General features: G+C 40.3%; 1 protein-coding gene across 1 annotated transcript in view; it reads left to right on the top strand.

Annotated features, from left to right (window-relative positions):
• The window catches only part of DNAH5 (dynein axonemal heavy chain 5), a 330,796-nt gene that overhangs the window by 141,472 nt on the left and 175,876 nt on the right, over window positions 1–13,448 (top strand). The window contains exons 31-35 of the mRNA XM_086361232.1: window positions 1,263–1,426; window positions 3,280–3,436; window positions 9,182–9,394; window positions 10,528–10,752; window positions 12,146–12,318. Of these exons, the coding sequence (XP_086217358.1) occupies window positions 1,263–1,426; window positions 3,280–3,436; window positions 9,182–9,394; window positions 10,528–10,752; window positions 12,146–12,318 (932 nt within the window). The remainder of the gene's footprint in view (window positions 1–1,262; window positions 1,427–3,279; window positions 3,437–9,181; window positions 9,395–10,527; window positions 10,753–12,145; window positions 12,319–13,448) is intronic.

Genomic DNA, 13,448 nt, shown 5'->3' with positions numbered 1-13,448 from the left:
TGAGTGTTCATTTTGGTTTCCTTAGCTTTCTCTTTGGTTCGCTTTCAGTTTAATTATAGAGGATAGATCTATTAGCAGATTTATGTGTGTGTGTGCTACCAATGAAATATATCCATTCATTAAAATTTTAAGTACTTATTTTTGCACTTATATTTGGGCATGTTTTTCTTCTTGATTGGTGAAGAAGCGTCTCAAATTGGACTTAGTAATGGAAACTTTCACATATAATGTTGGAGGAGCTACGTGGAGTTTCTTGGTCTCATATTTGATATATGTGCTCATTGGTAAAATGCAGAAAATTTTAAGAAAGAAAATAAAAAGTATTCCTACTCTCTCAAAATAAACTGTGCATTTTCCATTTTCCCCAAAAAAGTCTATTCAACAATATTTCAAAATATTAAGGTTATATTATAATTAATTTTAATTATAAAATTTTAAAATGTCCATTTTTCTAAATACACAAATGATTCAATGCTCAGTGTAGAAAGCTTGAAAAGCATAAGATTCGTTTAATTTGGAGATAATTGAAAACAATTGGGAGGGTTCTTTCCTCCCAGATTATCTTATATTATATTATTATTTTTATATCTACTTCCTGTTTTCAGTTAACATAATGTCAGTCCCAGGTTTGAGCTGAAGATTATTATTTAAGAAGGAATCAGTTCAGTTCAGTTCAGTTGCTCAGATGTGTCCTACTCTTTGCGACCCCATGGGCTGCAGCACGCCAGGCTTCCCTGTCCATCACCAACTCCCGGAGCTTGCTCAAAATAATGTTCATCGAGTTGGTGATGCCATACAACCATCTCATCCTCTGTCATTCCCTTCTTCAGCCTTCAATCTTTCCCAGCATCTGAGTCTTTTCCAAGGAGTCAGTTTTTCACATCAGGTGGCCCAAGTATTGGAGCTTCAGCTTCAGCATCAGTCCTTCCAATGAATATTCAGGACTGATTTCCTTTAGGATTGGCCGGTTGGATCTCCTTGTAGTCCAAGGGACTCTTGAGAGTCTTCTCCAATACCACAGATCAAAAGCATCAATTCTTCAGTGCTCAGCTTTCTTTATGGTCCAGCTCTCATATCCATACATGAAGGATGCTATGGTGCAAAAGGCCCAGGAAGAATTGAAATAGAGCACATCTAACATTTCAGGTGTATGCGGATATCCAGACCAGTCAGAAGTCCAGCCTTAGAGGGAGGTATGTGAAACACTCTACCCTTGGGGTCACAGATGTGTCCAAGTGTGCTTTGTTACCTTGTTCTCACAGGAAGCCAAGCGCTTTTCCAATATCGATAAATCTTGGGTGAAGATCATGACTCGGGCACATGAGATGCCCAGTGTGGTTCAGTGCTGTGTTGGAGATGAGACCATGGGGCAGCTGTTACCACACTTGCTGGACCAGTTGGAAATCTGCCAGAAATCCCTTACGGGGTAAGTTCACTGGGTTTGTGAAGGCTCTTAGCATCCTAGAGATGAAAGGGACCAGAGAAACTAGACGGGATTAGCCAATTGGTTTCCTTTTGCTTAGACTTTAATCATGACCAACATTGTGGCGTAGATAAAACTGAGCATTTGGAGCTTTACTTACTCTCCAATCAGTTACTATTAATTGATTTCTCTGATATTGAAATTATAAGATTAACAGCTTCTTTCATCACTGGGACAAGATCTTGCAAATATTTTCATACAGTCCTTGTTTTTAAAATGAATATGTCTGTTTTTCTGATATCTTTCTTGGATAAACATCTGAAGAAGCAAATTATCTTATTAAACTCAACTAAGAACAAGATAGAGAACTGAGAAGATGGATGGTGACTGCAGCCGTGGAATTAAAAGATGCTTTCTCCTTGGAAGAAAAGATATGACCAACCTAGACAATATTTTAAAAAGCAGAGACATTGCTGACAAATATTCATCTAGTCAAAGCTATGGTTTTTCCAATAGTCATGTATGGATGTGAGAGTTGGACCATGAAGAAAGCTGAGCACCAAAGAATTGATGCTTTTGAACTGTGGTGTTGGAGAAGACTCTCAAGAGTCCCTTGGGCTGCAAGGAGATCCAACCAGTCAGTCCTAAAGGAAATCAGTCCTGAATATTCATTGGAAGGACTGATGCTGAAGCCGAAGCGCCAATACTCTGGCCACCTGATGCAAAGAACTGACTCATTGGAAAAGATCTTGATGCTGGGAAAGATTAAAGGCAGAATGAGAAGGGGGCAGCAGAGGATGAAATGGTTGGATGGCCTCACCAACTCGCTGGACATGAGTTTGAGAAAGCTCTGGAAGTGGGTGAAGGACAGGGAAGCCTGGTTTGCTGAGGTCCATGGGGTCGCAGATTCGGACACCACTGAGTGACTGACCTGTCTAACTGAAGAACAAGATGAACTGTGTAGTATACACAAGCAGTCAGGATTATACAAAAACAAGAGCCCAACCTAATACCTGTCAATATATGCAGACACGCCCACAGTGATATATGTGGAGGCTGGATGAATTCCAAGAGTAATAAATAATTTTCTCACTCTTTGGTTAATCATGGTAAAATCACTGAAGTAGAAATATGTTAAATATAGAAATGAAAGTGCAGCAAAATAGGGTGATGATAGAATGAAAAACATTCACGGGGTTTTGGTAGCTCCTGGAGGCAGAGAACAGAGTCAAACCCATCCTTCCATGTAGCTGGATTTTGCTTCTGCCTCAGCGATTGATTCATTGGATTCTTTTAAGATACAGTCCTGTGACTTCCTTGGTGGTCCAGTGGTTAAGACTCTGAGCTCCCAGTGCAGGAGGCCTGGGTTCGATCCCTGGTTGGGGAACTAGACCCCACATGCTGCAACTAAGATCCTGTGTACTGAAACTAAGATCCAGCATAGCTAAATTAAAAAAAAAAAAAAAGATACAATCCTGAGAATTGGAATTGTCAGCCTTTAGCTGACATAGCATGACACTTGCAAACAAAACAAACACAAAACCAAAAAAAGCTCCCTGTGTGTAATTTTTCCTGTCCTCTACAAAATACAAACATTTTCAGGTGAAGTCAAATATATGCATTATATTTGTGAAAAATGAATAAATTCTATCAGTTTTGGAAAAAATACAGTCTCCCAATAGAATATGTAATCCCACTTGGCAAAATTAGTAACAAAAGAAAACAGAACAAAGCAGACTTTGCGTGGGAAAATTAGTTTCTCTCAAAGTCTTTTCCCTGTTTCCATCCAAATTAATGTATTCCTAGAAAGCCTAGTTTTATGTGTTTATGAAGTTTACCTTTTCCTCCCCACTTAGATACTTGGAGAAAAAACGACTTTGCTTTCCCCGGTTCTTCTTCGTCTCGGACCCCGCTCTTCTGGAGATTCTGGGTCAGGCATCAGACCCGCATACGATACAAGCCCATTTACTGAATGTGTTCGACAACATTAAGACTGTCAAGTTCCATGAAAAGGTTTGCCTAATTCTCTTTGCTGGCTGGTGATTTACATATCCTGGAATCTCAACTGTCTTTATTAATAGCTCTCCAATAGTGTTTTAAGGATTACCTCCCTTTCCATTAAGCATTACCAAATGACTAAAAAGATACATTTGGGCCCTGTTTGCCTTCAGACCTTGTGATGTTTTAATATCTAAAGTATAGATGTGAATAACAAATCATTTAAATCTGATTAAGAATGCTTTGTATGTAGCATTCATGGCTTTACATGTCAAGTTAATTGTTTAGAAATTTGACAGAGCAAAAAAGCTGTTAATAATTGTTTATCAAAGTGCTTTGATTGAACAGAATTGCCACAGTTGTTTGATTATTTTATTTTATCTTTGTTGTTGTTCAGTTGATAAATTGTGTCCGACTCTTTGCAGCATGCCAAGCTCCTCTGTCTTTCACTACTACCTCCTGGAGCTTGCTCAAACTCATGTCCATTGAGTCGGTGATGCCATCCAACCATCTCATCCTCTGTCGTCCCCTTCTTCTGCCTTCAATCTTTCCCAGCATCAGGGTCTTTTCCAATGAGTTGGTTCTTCACATCAGGTGGCCAGAGTATTGGAGCTTCAGCTTCAGCATCAGTCCTTCCAGTGAATAGTCAGCATTTATGTCCTTATCTATTTTATTTTTATTTTATTTTATGGCTGCACTGCATGGCATGTGGGAGTTCCCAGACCAGGAACTGAACCCAGGGCATGGCTATGAAAGCACTAAATCCTAACCACGGGACCACCAGGAAATTCCCTGATTTAATTGTTTTAATGAGGCTTTGGACAGTTTTGATATAATGATCCTCCATGTTTTTCATCATGCTCCATTGAAAACTTTTCTTTTTTTTTTTTCAAACACTCTGAATAAGTTTCAAGAATGGTGACATTCATGAGACCCAAAAGAAGTCATTCAATGTGAGGAAAACTACATTTGCACGGCTGCTAGAAGAGATTATCTAATTCACCCCTTCACCCCCAAATTCCCTACAAAATGACCCTTCCAGCTGGATAACATACTCAGTTCCTCTATGGTGCTTCATACAAACCTCAGTATTATTTATCTGTTCATCCTAGAATGCAGTTCACATCTGTTGAGCAAATACCATAGACTGGATGTTGTGCTTAGCAGTGGGAATATACCACCCTGGGGAACTTGTGCTCTGGTGGGGTCTGCAGAGTGCAGCTCCTGCAGCGGTACAGTTAGTTCATTGCATGTATGTGCGTGTATGTGCCCAGTCTTGTCTGACTCTTTGTCACCCCATGGGTTTTAGCCCACTAGGCCCCTCTTTCCATGGAATTTTCCAGGCAAGAATATTGCAGCGGTTGCCTTTTCTTCTCCAGGGATTCTTCCTGACCCAGGGATTGAACCTTTGTCTCTTGTGTCCCCTACATTGGCAGGTGGATTCTTGGAAGCCATTAGAAGCCAGTCTTTTAACCTCTCACTGGCATAATGTCAGTCCTGGGGTTCCAAGGAAGAATATATTGTAACCCATATTGCAGCTGTTTTTATGCAGCACAACATTCAAGAGAAATTTGGCCATTAAACTGTTACTATTTTTGATTTGCTGTGCTCATGTGTTCGTTGCTCAGTTGTGTCCACCTCTTTGCAACCCCATGGACTGTAGCCCACCAAGCTCCTTTGTCCAAGGGATTCTCCAGCTAAGAATACTAGAGTGGGTTGCTGTTTCCTTCTCCAGGGGATCTCCCCGACCCAGGGAGTGAACCTGGGTCTCCTGTATTGCAGGCAGATTGTTTACCATCTGAGCCACCAGGGCAGCTCCTGCAACCCACTCCATTATTCTTGCTTGGAGAATCCCATGGACAGAGGAGCCTGGCAGGCTACAGCCCATAGGGCTGCAGAGAGTTGGACATGACTGAGCATAGCATGCATGCATGTGTTCATGTGATGCACAAGCATGGGAATGCCTGTCAAGGAGCCCTAACCTGCAAGTGAGGGGTATACCAGAAGGCTTCCTGCAGGAGACCATGATGTTTGAACTGGTTTTTGGAAGGGGAGTGAAACATATCAGGCAGGTAGGGATGGGACCCCCCTGACCTCTGCTTAGAGCAAGGGCAAGTGCAAGGGCCCTGGGGTATGGGCAGCCTGGGATGTCAGAAGTGTGAGTATGTGAGCAGTGTATTACTTTCTTAGGGCTTCCATGAATTAAAACAGAAAATTATTCTCTCATGGTTCTGGAGGCTAGACATCCAAACTAAGATGTTGGCAGGGTTGATTCCTACTGGAGGCTCTGAGGGAGGGTCCGCCGTCTCTTAGTTCTGCTGGCGGTCAGCAATCCTTGGTGTTCCTTGGGTGTGGACACAGCACTTCCGTCCCCACCTTTGTCTTCACAAGACTTTCTCTCTGTGTGTCTGCATCTAGCTCTCCTTCTTCTAAGGATGCCAGTTATTGGATTTGAGTCCACTGCCATTCAAGGTGACTTCATCTTGAGTACATCTGCAAACACCCTATTTCCAAATAAAGTCTCATTCACAGGTACTAGGGGCTTCCTTTGTGGCTCAGATGGTAAGTAATCTGCTACAATTCAGGAGACCCAGGTTTGATCCCTGGGTTGGGAAGATGTCCTGAAGAAGGGAATGGCTACCCAGTCCAGTATTCTTTCCTGCCTGGAGAATTCCATGGACAGAGGAGTCTGGCAGGCTACAGTCCATGGGGTCGCAAAGAGTTGGACATGACTGAGTGGATGCCATGCATGGTCTGTTCACAGTTACTAGGACTTGAGGCTTCAATATATATTTTGGAGGGCACAGTTGAACCCACAACACAGGCTGATGAGCAAAGGGAAAAGGAGGAGAAAGAGGCATGGACCATATTCCAGAGGGCCAAGTGTATTATACTATGGGATGTACTTCATCATGAATGTGACAAAAGGCAGGAGAGGTTTTCAGCAGAGAAGTGGCCTGATTTGGTTTTCAGAAAGATCTTCTGTGTCAGGGTAGGAGTTGGAATGGAACGGGGGGCAAGGAAATCAGCGTTGAAAGTGATTGCAAAGTCAGGATGGAAAAGGCTGAGTTGTTACAACAAAGGGCATTAGTGGAGTGTGAGAAGAGACAGTGTGGATTGAATGGTTAAAAAAAAAATCAATGTTTCTTGTAGATCTACTGGATCTATGGGTTGAATGAAGGGATTGAATTGGCTGGGAGGTTCTGCTTGATGTTTTGCTCAAATCCTTCTGCTTTAGCCCCAGGACTTTATGGTCCCAGAGCAAAGCTTCTCATTGTCTGATTGTACATTGAAGATAATTGAAACATCCTCATTTTCAGCCTCTGTTCATAGCAATTACTGCTTAAAAATAAGTAGCATTGCTTTTTTTCCCTTGTTGCTGTTTCTGCCATAAGGTTTCTAATGACGAGGAGTTGATCCTGGTTTTGTGGATCCTAAATCTTATAATATTATAAATACAAATTTATAGTCAGGACCTAGAAGGTTGTGCAAGGAGGGACCCTGAAACTCAAGGCTCATCAGCTTCATGGTAGATAACTTCTGTGGACAACTAAGGAGCATTTAATTAATGCAGACTAATCTGAGCCCAAGGGAACAATATTCCATTTATTAGAGAACAAAAACAAAACAAACATTTGCCTTTATTTTATAATTGGCATCATAGTTGTTCCTCAGTAACTGTGGAGAGGATTGGTTCCAGGACACCGGAGAATACCAAAATTCGTGAAGGCTTAAGTCTCTTATATAAAATGTGGTAGTATTTGAATATACCTATGGATTGCTCCTTGGAAGGAAAGCTATGACAAACCTAGACAGCATATTAAAAAGCAAAGACATCACTTTGCTGACAAAGGTCTGTATAGGCAAAGCTATGGTTTTTCTAGTTGTCATGTATGGATGTGAGAGTTGGATCATAAAGAAGGCTGAGCACTGAAGAACTGTTATTTTTGAATTGTGGTGTTGGAGAAGACTCTTGAGAATCCCTTGGACAGCAAGGAGATCAAACCAGTCCATCCTAAAGGAAAAAAACCCTGAATATTCATTGGAATGACTGATACTGAAGCTGAAGCTCCAATTCTTTGGCCATGTAATGAGAACTGACTCATTGGAAAAGACCCTGATGCTGGGAAAGACTGAAGGCCAAAAGAGAAGGGGGCAGTAGAGGATGAGATGGTTAGATAGCATCAATGACTCAATGGACACGGATGTGAGCAAACTCTAGGAGATGGTGAAGGACAGAGGAGCCTTGCGTGCTGCAGTCCACGGGGTCCCAAAGAATTGGACACAGCTAAGTGACTGAACAACAACAATGCATAGTCCCTAGATTATTTACCATATAATGTAAATCCTGTGTAAATAGTTGCCAGTATGTGGCAAATTCAAGTTTTGCTTTTTGGAACTTTCTGGAATTTTTTTCCCAAATATTGTTGATCAGAGGTTGTTTGGGTTCTTGGATTTGGAACTCATGGATGTGGAGAGCCAACTATATTTTGCTTAATTGGCATGAATGGCTGGTAAGGTGAGTAGGAAAGTAAGACAGTCAGGATTTTTAAGGACTAATTGCAAACAGGAAGTTTAGTCTCAGAGATCTGTCTTCCAACACTGCACGCAGTGGGTAGTGCAGCACCACCTGAACTGTGTTTTGAACTCCAAATGCTGCAGACATTCTCATTATGCCGTACTGCATGGAAATGAAAGTGATATCACCAAACTAGGAGCTGGGTTTGCATTAGAATATATTATGTGCAACCAACAGCCTCTGTAAAGAGCATAATGTTTAGTGTAGAATTGGAATCGCCATGTGAGATGTTTGCATTGATCATTTTGACCAGGTGATTGCTAAGGTCAGATCAGATCAGATCAGATCAGTCACTCAGTCGTGTCTGACTCTTTGCGACCCCATGAATTGCAGCATGCCAGGCCTCCCTGTCCATCACCAACTCCCAGAGTTCACTCAGACTCACGTCCATCGAGTCAGTGATGCCATCCAGCCATCTCATCCTCTGTTGTCCCCTTCTCCTCTTGCCCCCAATCCCTCCCAGCATCAGAGTCTTTTCCAGTGAGTCAACTCTTCACATGAGGTGGCCAAAGTACTGCAGTTTCGGCTTTAGCATCATTCCTTCCAAAGAAATCCCAGGGCTGATCTCCTTTAGAATGGACTGGTTGGATCTCCTTGCAGTCCAAGGGACTCTGAAGAGTCTTCTTCAACACCACAGTTCAAAAGCATCAATTCTTCGGTGCTCAGCCTTCTTCACAGTCCAACTCTCACATCCATACATGACCACAGGAAAAACCATAGCCTTGATTAGATGAACCTTTGTTGGCAAAGGAATGTCTCTGCTTTTGAATATACTATCTAGGTTGGTCATAACTTTCCTTCCAAGGAGTAAGCATCTTTTAATTTCATAAGGTCAATCCTTATCAAAGCTGGTGGTATGGATGGCTGACTCTCAGAGAGTCCCGTTTTATCTGGGGAAACTTTAGAGACTTTTTGATGATCACATTTGTATTGAATATTTCTCTTACAAAACAAAATTTTCCTTCTTAAGCATAGAGTATTTGAAATTGATTTAGTATTCCCTTTTTGATTTCATGGCTATCTTTTGAAAAAATTGTTTTGAAATTGAATTTGTATCATCCTTTGCCTTTTATTTTATAATATATAGCTTAAATTTCTACAGGAAGAATAACATTGACAAGAGGGCAATGGAGAAATTCATTCTTTATATAAATATAGCTTTTCTTGGGCTTCTAACACAGATCTATGATCGCATTCTGTCAATTTCCTCTCGAGAGGGTGAGACAGTTGAATTGCATAAACCCGTGATGGCAGAGGGCAATGTGGAAGTTTGGCTTAATTCTCTCCTGGAGGAATCTCAGGCCTCATTACATCTTGTGATTCGCCAGGCAGCAGCAAATATTCAAGAAACAGGTTTCCAACTGATTGAATTTCTTTCTTCCTTCCCTGCTCAGGTCAGTGTATTGAAATTGGAAAGTTTTTTTTTTTAACAGAAGAGTCATTTTAGATCTTATTTGTTGTCTATTATAAATGACACAACTGACTATAATTTAACTCCAGAACAATATTGAGATTTTCATAAGAATTTGTTAAATATAGATAAGTTTAAAGGTTTCAACTACAGATTGTTGCTGTTATATATCTATGTTTTTACATATATATTTATGCTATAGAAATATTGGTATATTTTATTTTTTTAGTATGTAAGAAGTATTTATTTTTCTTTTTTAAAATTTTAATTGGAGGGTAATTAATATTAAATCATCACAACATCGTGATGATTTTTGCCAAACATCAGCATGAATCGGCCATAGGCATATATGTGTTCCCTCCTCCTGAACCCGCATCCTTCCTTTTCCCCCACCCCATCCTTCCACAGAGCACTGGCTTTGGGTGCCCTGAATCACACATCAAACTCCCACTAGCTATCTATGTTACATATGGTATTGTATATGTTTCAATACTATTCTCTCAAAGCAACCCACCCTCTCCTGAAGTAAGTCAGAAAGAGAGAGACAGATATTATATATTAATGCATATATACATGGAGTCTAGAAAGATGGTACCAACGGTCCTACGTGCTGGGCAGCAAAGGAGTGGGAGTGAATATAATTTCTTTAATTTAAAATATTTTTTTCCTACTGAATTTCTTTAGTACATAAATCATAAAATGTCCTGTGTTTTACTAGAAAAATGACAACTACATTTTAACAATAAAATACAGAAAATGATATTTCCTTAGTGATGTGATCGATAAAGATCTTGTGATTACAGTGTATAAACCCTTTGTTGGTTTGATGAAAGTAAGTTGAAGACATATTCTTTCCATGTCAGTAACTTAAAATCTGTTGAGGGAGAGGTATGACTTTAAGGGAGTTGAAAAAAATTGTAGCCATGTCACAAGGCTGTATATGTTTAATTGTCAGGTAAACAATATGCATAGGGTTTCCATAGATTTTGAAGCAACCTGTCAAGCTGGTATAATACAGGATGGCTTGGCATTTGCATAATAATCACAACTGTTGTAATTTCTATTTAAATATATTCATATGCCATACACTCATAAAGCCTTTTTTGTTTCCGTAAGGTTGGATTATTAGGAATTCAAATGATATGGACACGGGATTCAGAAGAGGCCCTTAGAAATGCCAAGTTTGATAAAAAAATCATGCAGAAAACCAATCAGTCTTTCCTGGAGCTACTGACCACGTTGATAGACATGACAACCAAGGACCTGAGTTCCGTGGAGCGAGTTAAATATGAGACTCTGATTACTATTCATGTGCACCAGCGAGATATCTTTGATGACCTGGTAAATGCTTTATAAATGCTGTGGCATATACAGAAGAACAAATACTAGACAGTCTCTGTGTTTACCCACCAGGAATAGTGTGAATGAATTCAAGAAAAGATAAAATTCAGGCAAAGAGCATCTTTATGAAGAGAAATTGTCAGATTTTCTTTTCAGTCTTTAGCGGGATTTTCGGCCATTTTCTGATGATCTGAGCTAAGGTGTTATGGAGGCAATTAGACTTTATTTTGAAATCCTTTACGTGATTGTTTTTAATGCTGAAATGTCATGTAGCGTCATGGAGAGCTCTTATTTGTCTTATGCTTCTATTGGTTATTAAATTGAAGATGACTAATCTCTTGATGCAGAAATAATAAGTGATATTACTAGTAGAAGTGCTTAGTAGTTTTGAGGGTTTTTATGAACACAAATCACATATTTAACAAATTTTGCTACATTTGTTGATTGCAAATGGTCTTTCTCATATAGTTCATGACATTCAGTTGTCATGCAGACTTTTGCCTTTAAAGAAAGATCAGGGATGAGAAAGAGAGTTTGGTAGCTGTTGAGAATAGGAAATGTGAAATGAAATTTGCCCTCTACTATAAAATACGACATTAGATAAGAGGCATGAAGCTCTTATTTTCATAATAATTTTCTGGATCATGTCTCACCCCATTATGTAAAAAAGATTATGAAAGGTTGGTTCTGATGTAATGGAAATAAAGGTGGCACATTCAGGCTGTTATGTGCTAATCTCCTCTCCTAATAGTTAAGCATACTGTTTGCCTTTCTGAGAAATAAAGGGCTCAGGGTAATTTTAGATTTCTTATTTGTAAAAAAAATGATTAAAGTGGCTTAAAATTTTGGTTGAAAAAATTCATACAGAAGCATCGCTGGGCATTAACCTGCCATTTAGATGTTAGAAATTTTGGCCTGCTTCAAATCCTAGCAAGGATAATTAACAGATTGTAAAACCCCCAACAATGTACTTAGTTATTACCAGAAGAGATGACTTTTTTTTCCCCTGATGGGATTGTTTAGTTCTATCTTGGTAAGCCAAAAATGGTTTTCATAGATTGTATTTCATGGTTAGTACTGTGGAATTGGGCATTGAAGAATGAGGTTTCTTACTTCATTCTTACTATTAAAATAGAGTATGTTATTTAAATTGAGGGGCACAATTAAGTGTTTCTCTTGAATTTTCCTTTTCTCATATCTTTGAAAGTATCTCTTTTTTTGTTGTTGTTTTTGCTGATCAATAAATGAATGGGTTGGATGGTAATTGGCATCTCCCAACCAGTTGGGTTGTCTCTGAGTTCCATTACTTCACATTTGATCTACCTGGATGCTGATGTGTATAGTTAATGAATGGGTCTCCTCTTGGTTTTAACATACACCTTCTGCATTTCAGTGTCACATGCATATCAAGAGCCCTTCGGACTTTGAGTGGCTGAAACAGTGCAGGTTTTATTTTAACGAAGATTCTGACAAGATGATGGTTCACATCACAGACGTGCCATTCATCTACCAGAATGAATTTCTAGGCTGCACTGACAGGCTTGTCATAACACCGCTCACAGACAGGTGATGGAAAGATTCTATGATTCCTCAGCCTCTCTCTCCCCTACCTCCCACATTTTCATTCTCTCCAGGTGTGCAGCAGATTTTGACTGATGGCCTCTTTTATACGAAACTCTTTGAAATTCGGTGTTTTGAGCTTTACCCACGTATCTTCACAGGGGGTTTAGGAGGCTTGTGACCGAAACAGACTTTGGTTCCTTTGCCTTCCATCTTACAGAAGCTAAGTTTAAATGACCTCTGCTGCTGCTTCTCAGTTGCTCAGCCGTGTCCGACTCTCTGTGACCCCATGGACTCTAGCCACCAGGCACCTCTGTCCATGGGATTTTCCAGGCAAGGATACTGGAGTGGGTTACCAGTTCCTCCTCCAGGGGATCTTCCCTAATCAAACTCATGTCTCTTGTGTCTCCTGCGTTGGCAGGTGGTTTCTCTACCACTGTGCCACCTGGGAAGCCCTAAATGACCTCAGTGGACATCAAAGGAAAAAAAATGAATTCATTGCTATGTATCAAGTGCAAATCACCATGGGTTTTGAGGGCTGCATCAGGGGACTGTGGCACTTTCATCATTACAGAGGCAATACAGGTTTTTTTTTTTTTTTTTTAAGCAGGAAAGACATTAAATGTGAATGCTGGTTCTCTGGTGGCTTAGTAATAAAGAATCTGCCTGCCAGGGCAGTAAACATAAGAGATGCAGGTTCCATTCCCAGTTTAGAGGAAGATGCCCTGGAGTAAGAAATGGCAGCCCACTCCAGTATTCTTGCCTGGAGTATTCGATGGACAGAGGAACCTGGTGGGTTCGGTCCATAGGGTCGCAAAGAGTCGGACATGACTGAGTGTGAACGCATGCACTGGTGAGAAGTGATGGAGTGGACATTGACCTGTCCTGCCCCCTGCCTGTTATTAACCACTGTGTTAGCCAGAGCCAACATGTAGCTTCTCTGGACCCAGTTTCTTCATCTATAAGATGAACCAGTTTATCTCCAGAGGTCCTTCCTCCATGGCTAACAGTCTGATTTGAACTTGGTGGCATCCACCATTGTATATGTGCTGTTCAGGGATGCTTTGATACTTATTTTGAACCAAATGGGTGAGTGTTAAAATCAACATTTGTTAAGAAGAAGCTGACCTGAATAG

This window comes from Bos grunniens, chromosome 20, assembly GCF_055505025.1.
Source record: "Bos grunniens cultivar Pamir isolate PY7600 chromosome 20, Bosgru_T2T1.0, whole genome shotgun sequence".
Classification (NCBI taxonomy): domain Eukaryota; kingdom Metazoa; phylum Chordata; class Mammalia; order Artiodactyla; family Bovidae; genus Bos; species Bos grunniens.
The sequence above is the reverse complement of the archived record's forward strand: the minus strand, read 5'-3'. Positions and strand labels throughout refer to the sequence as shown.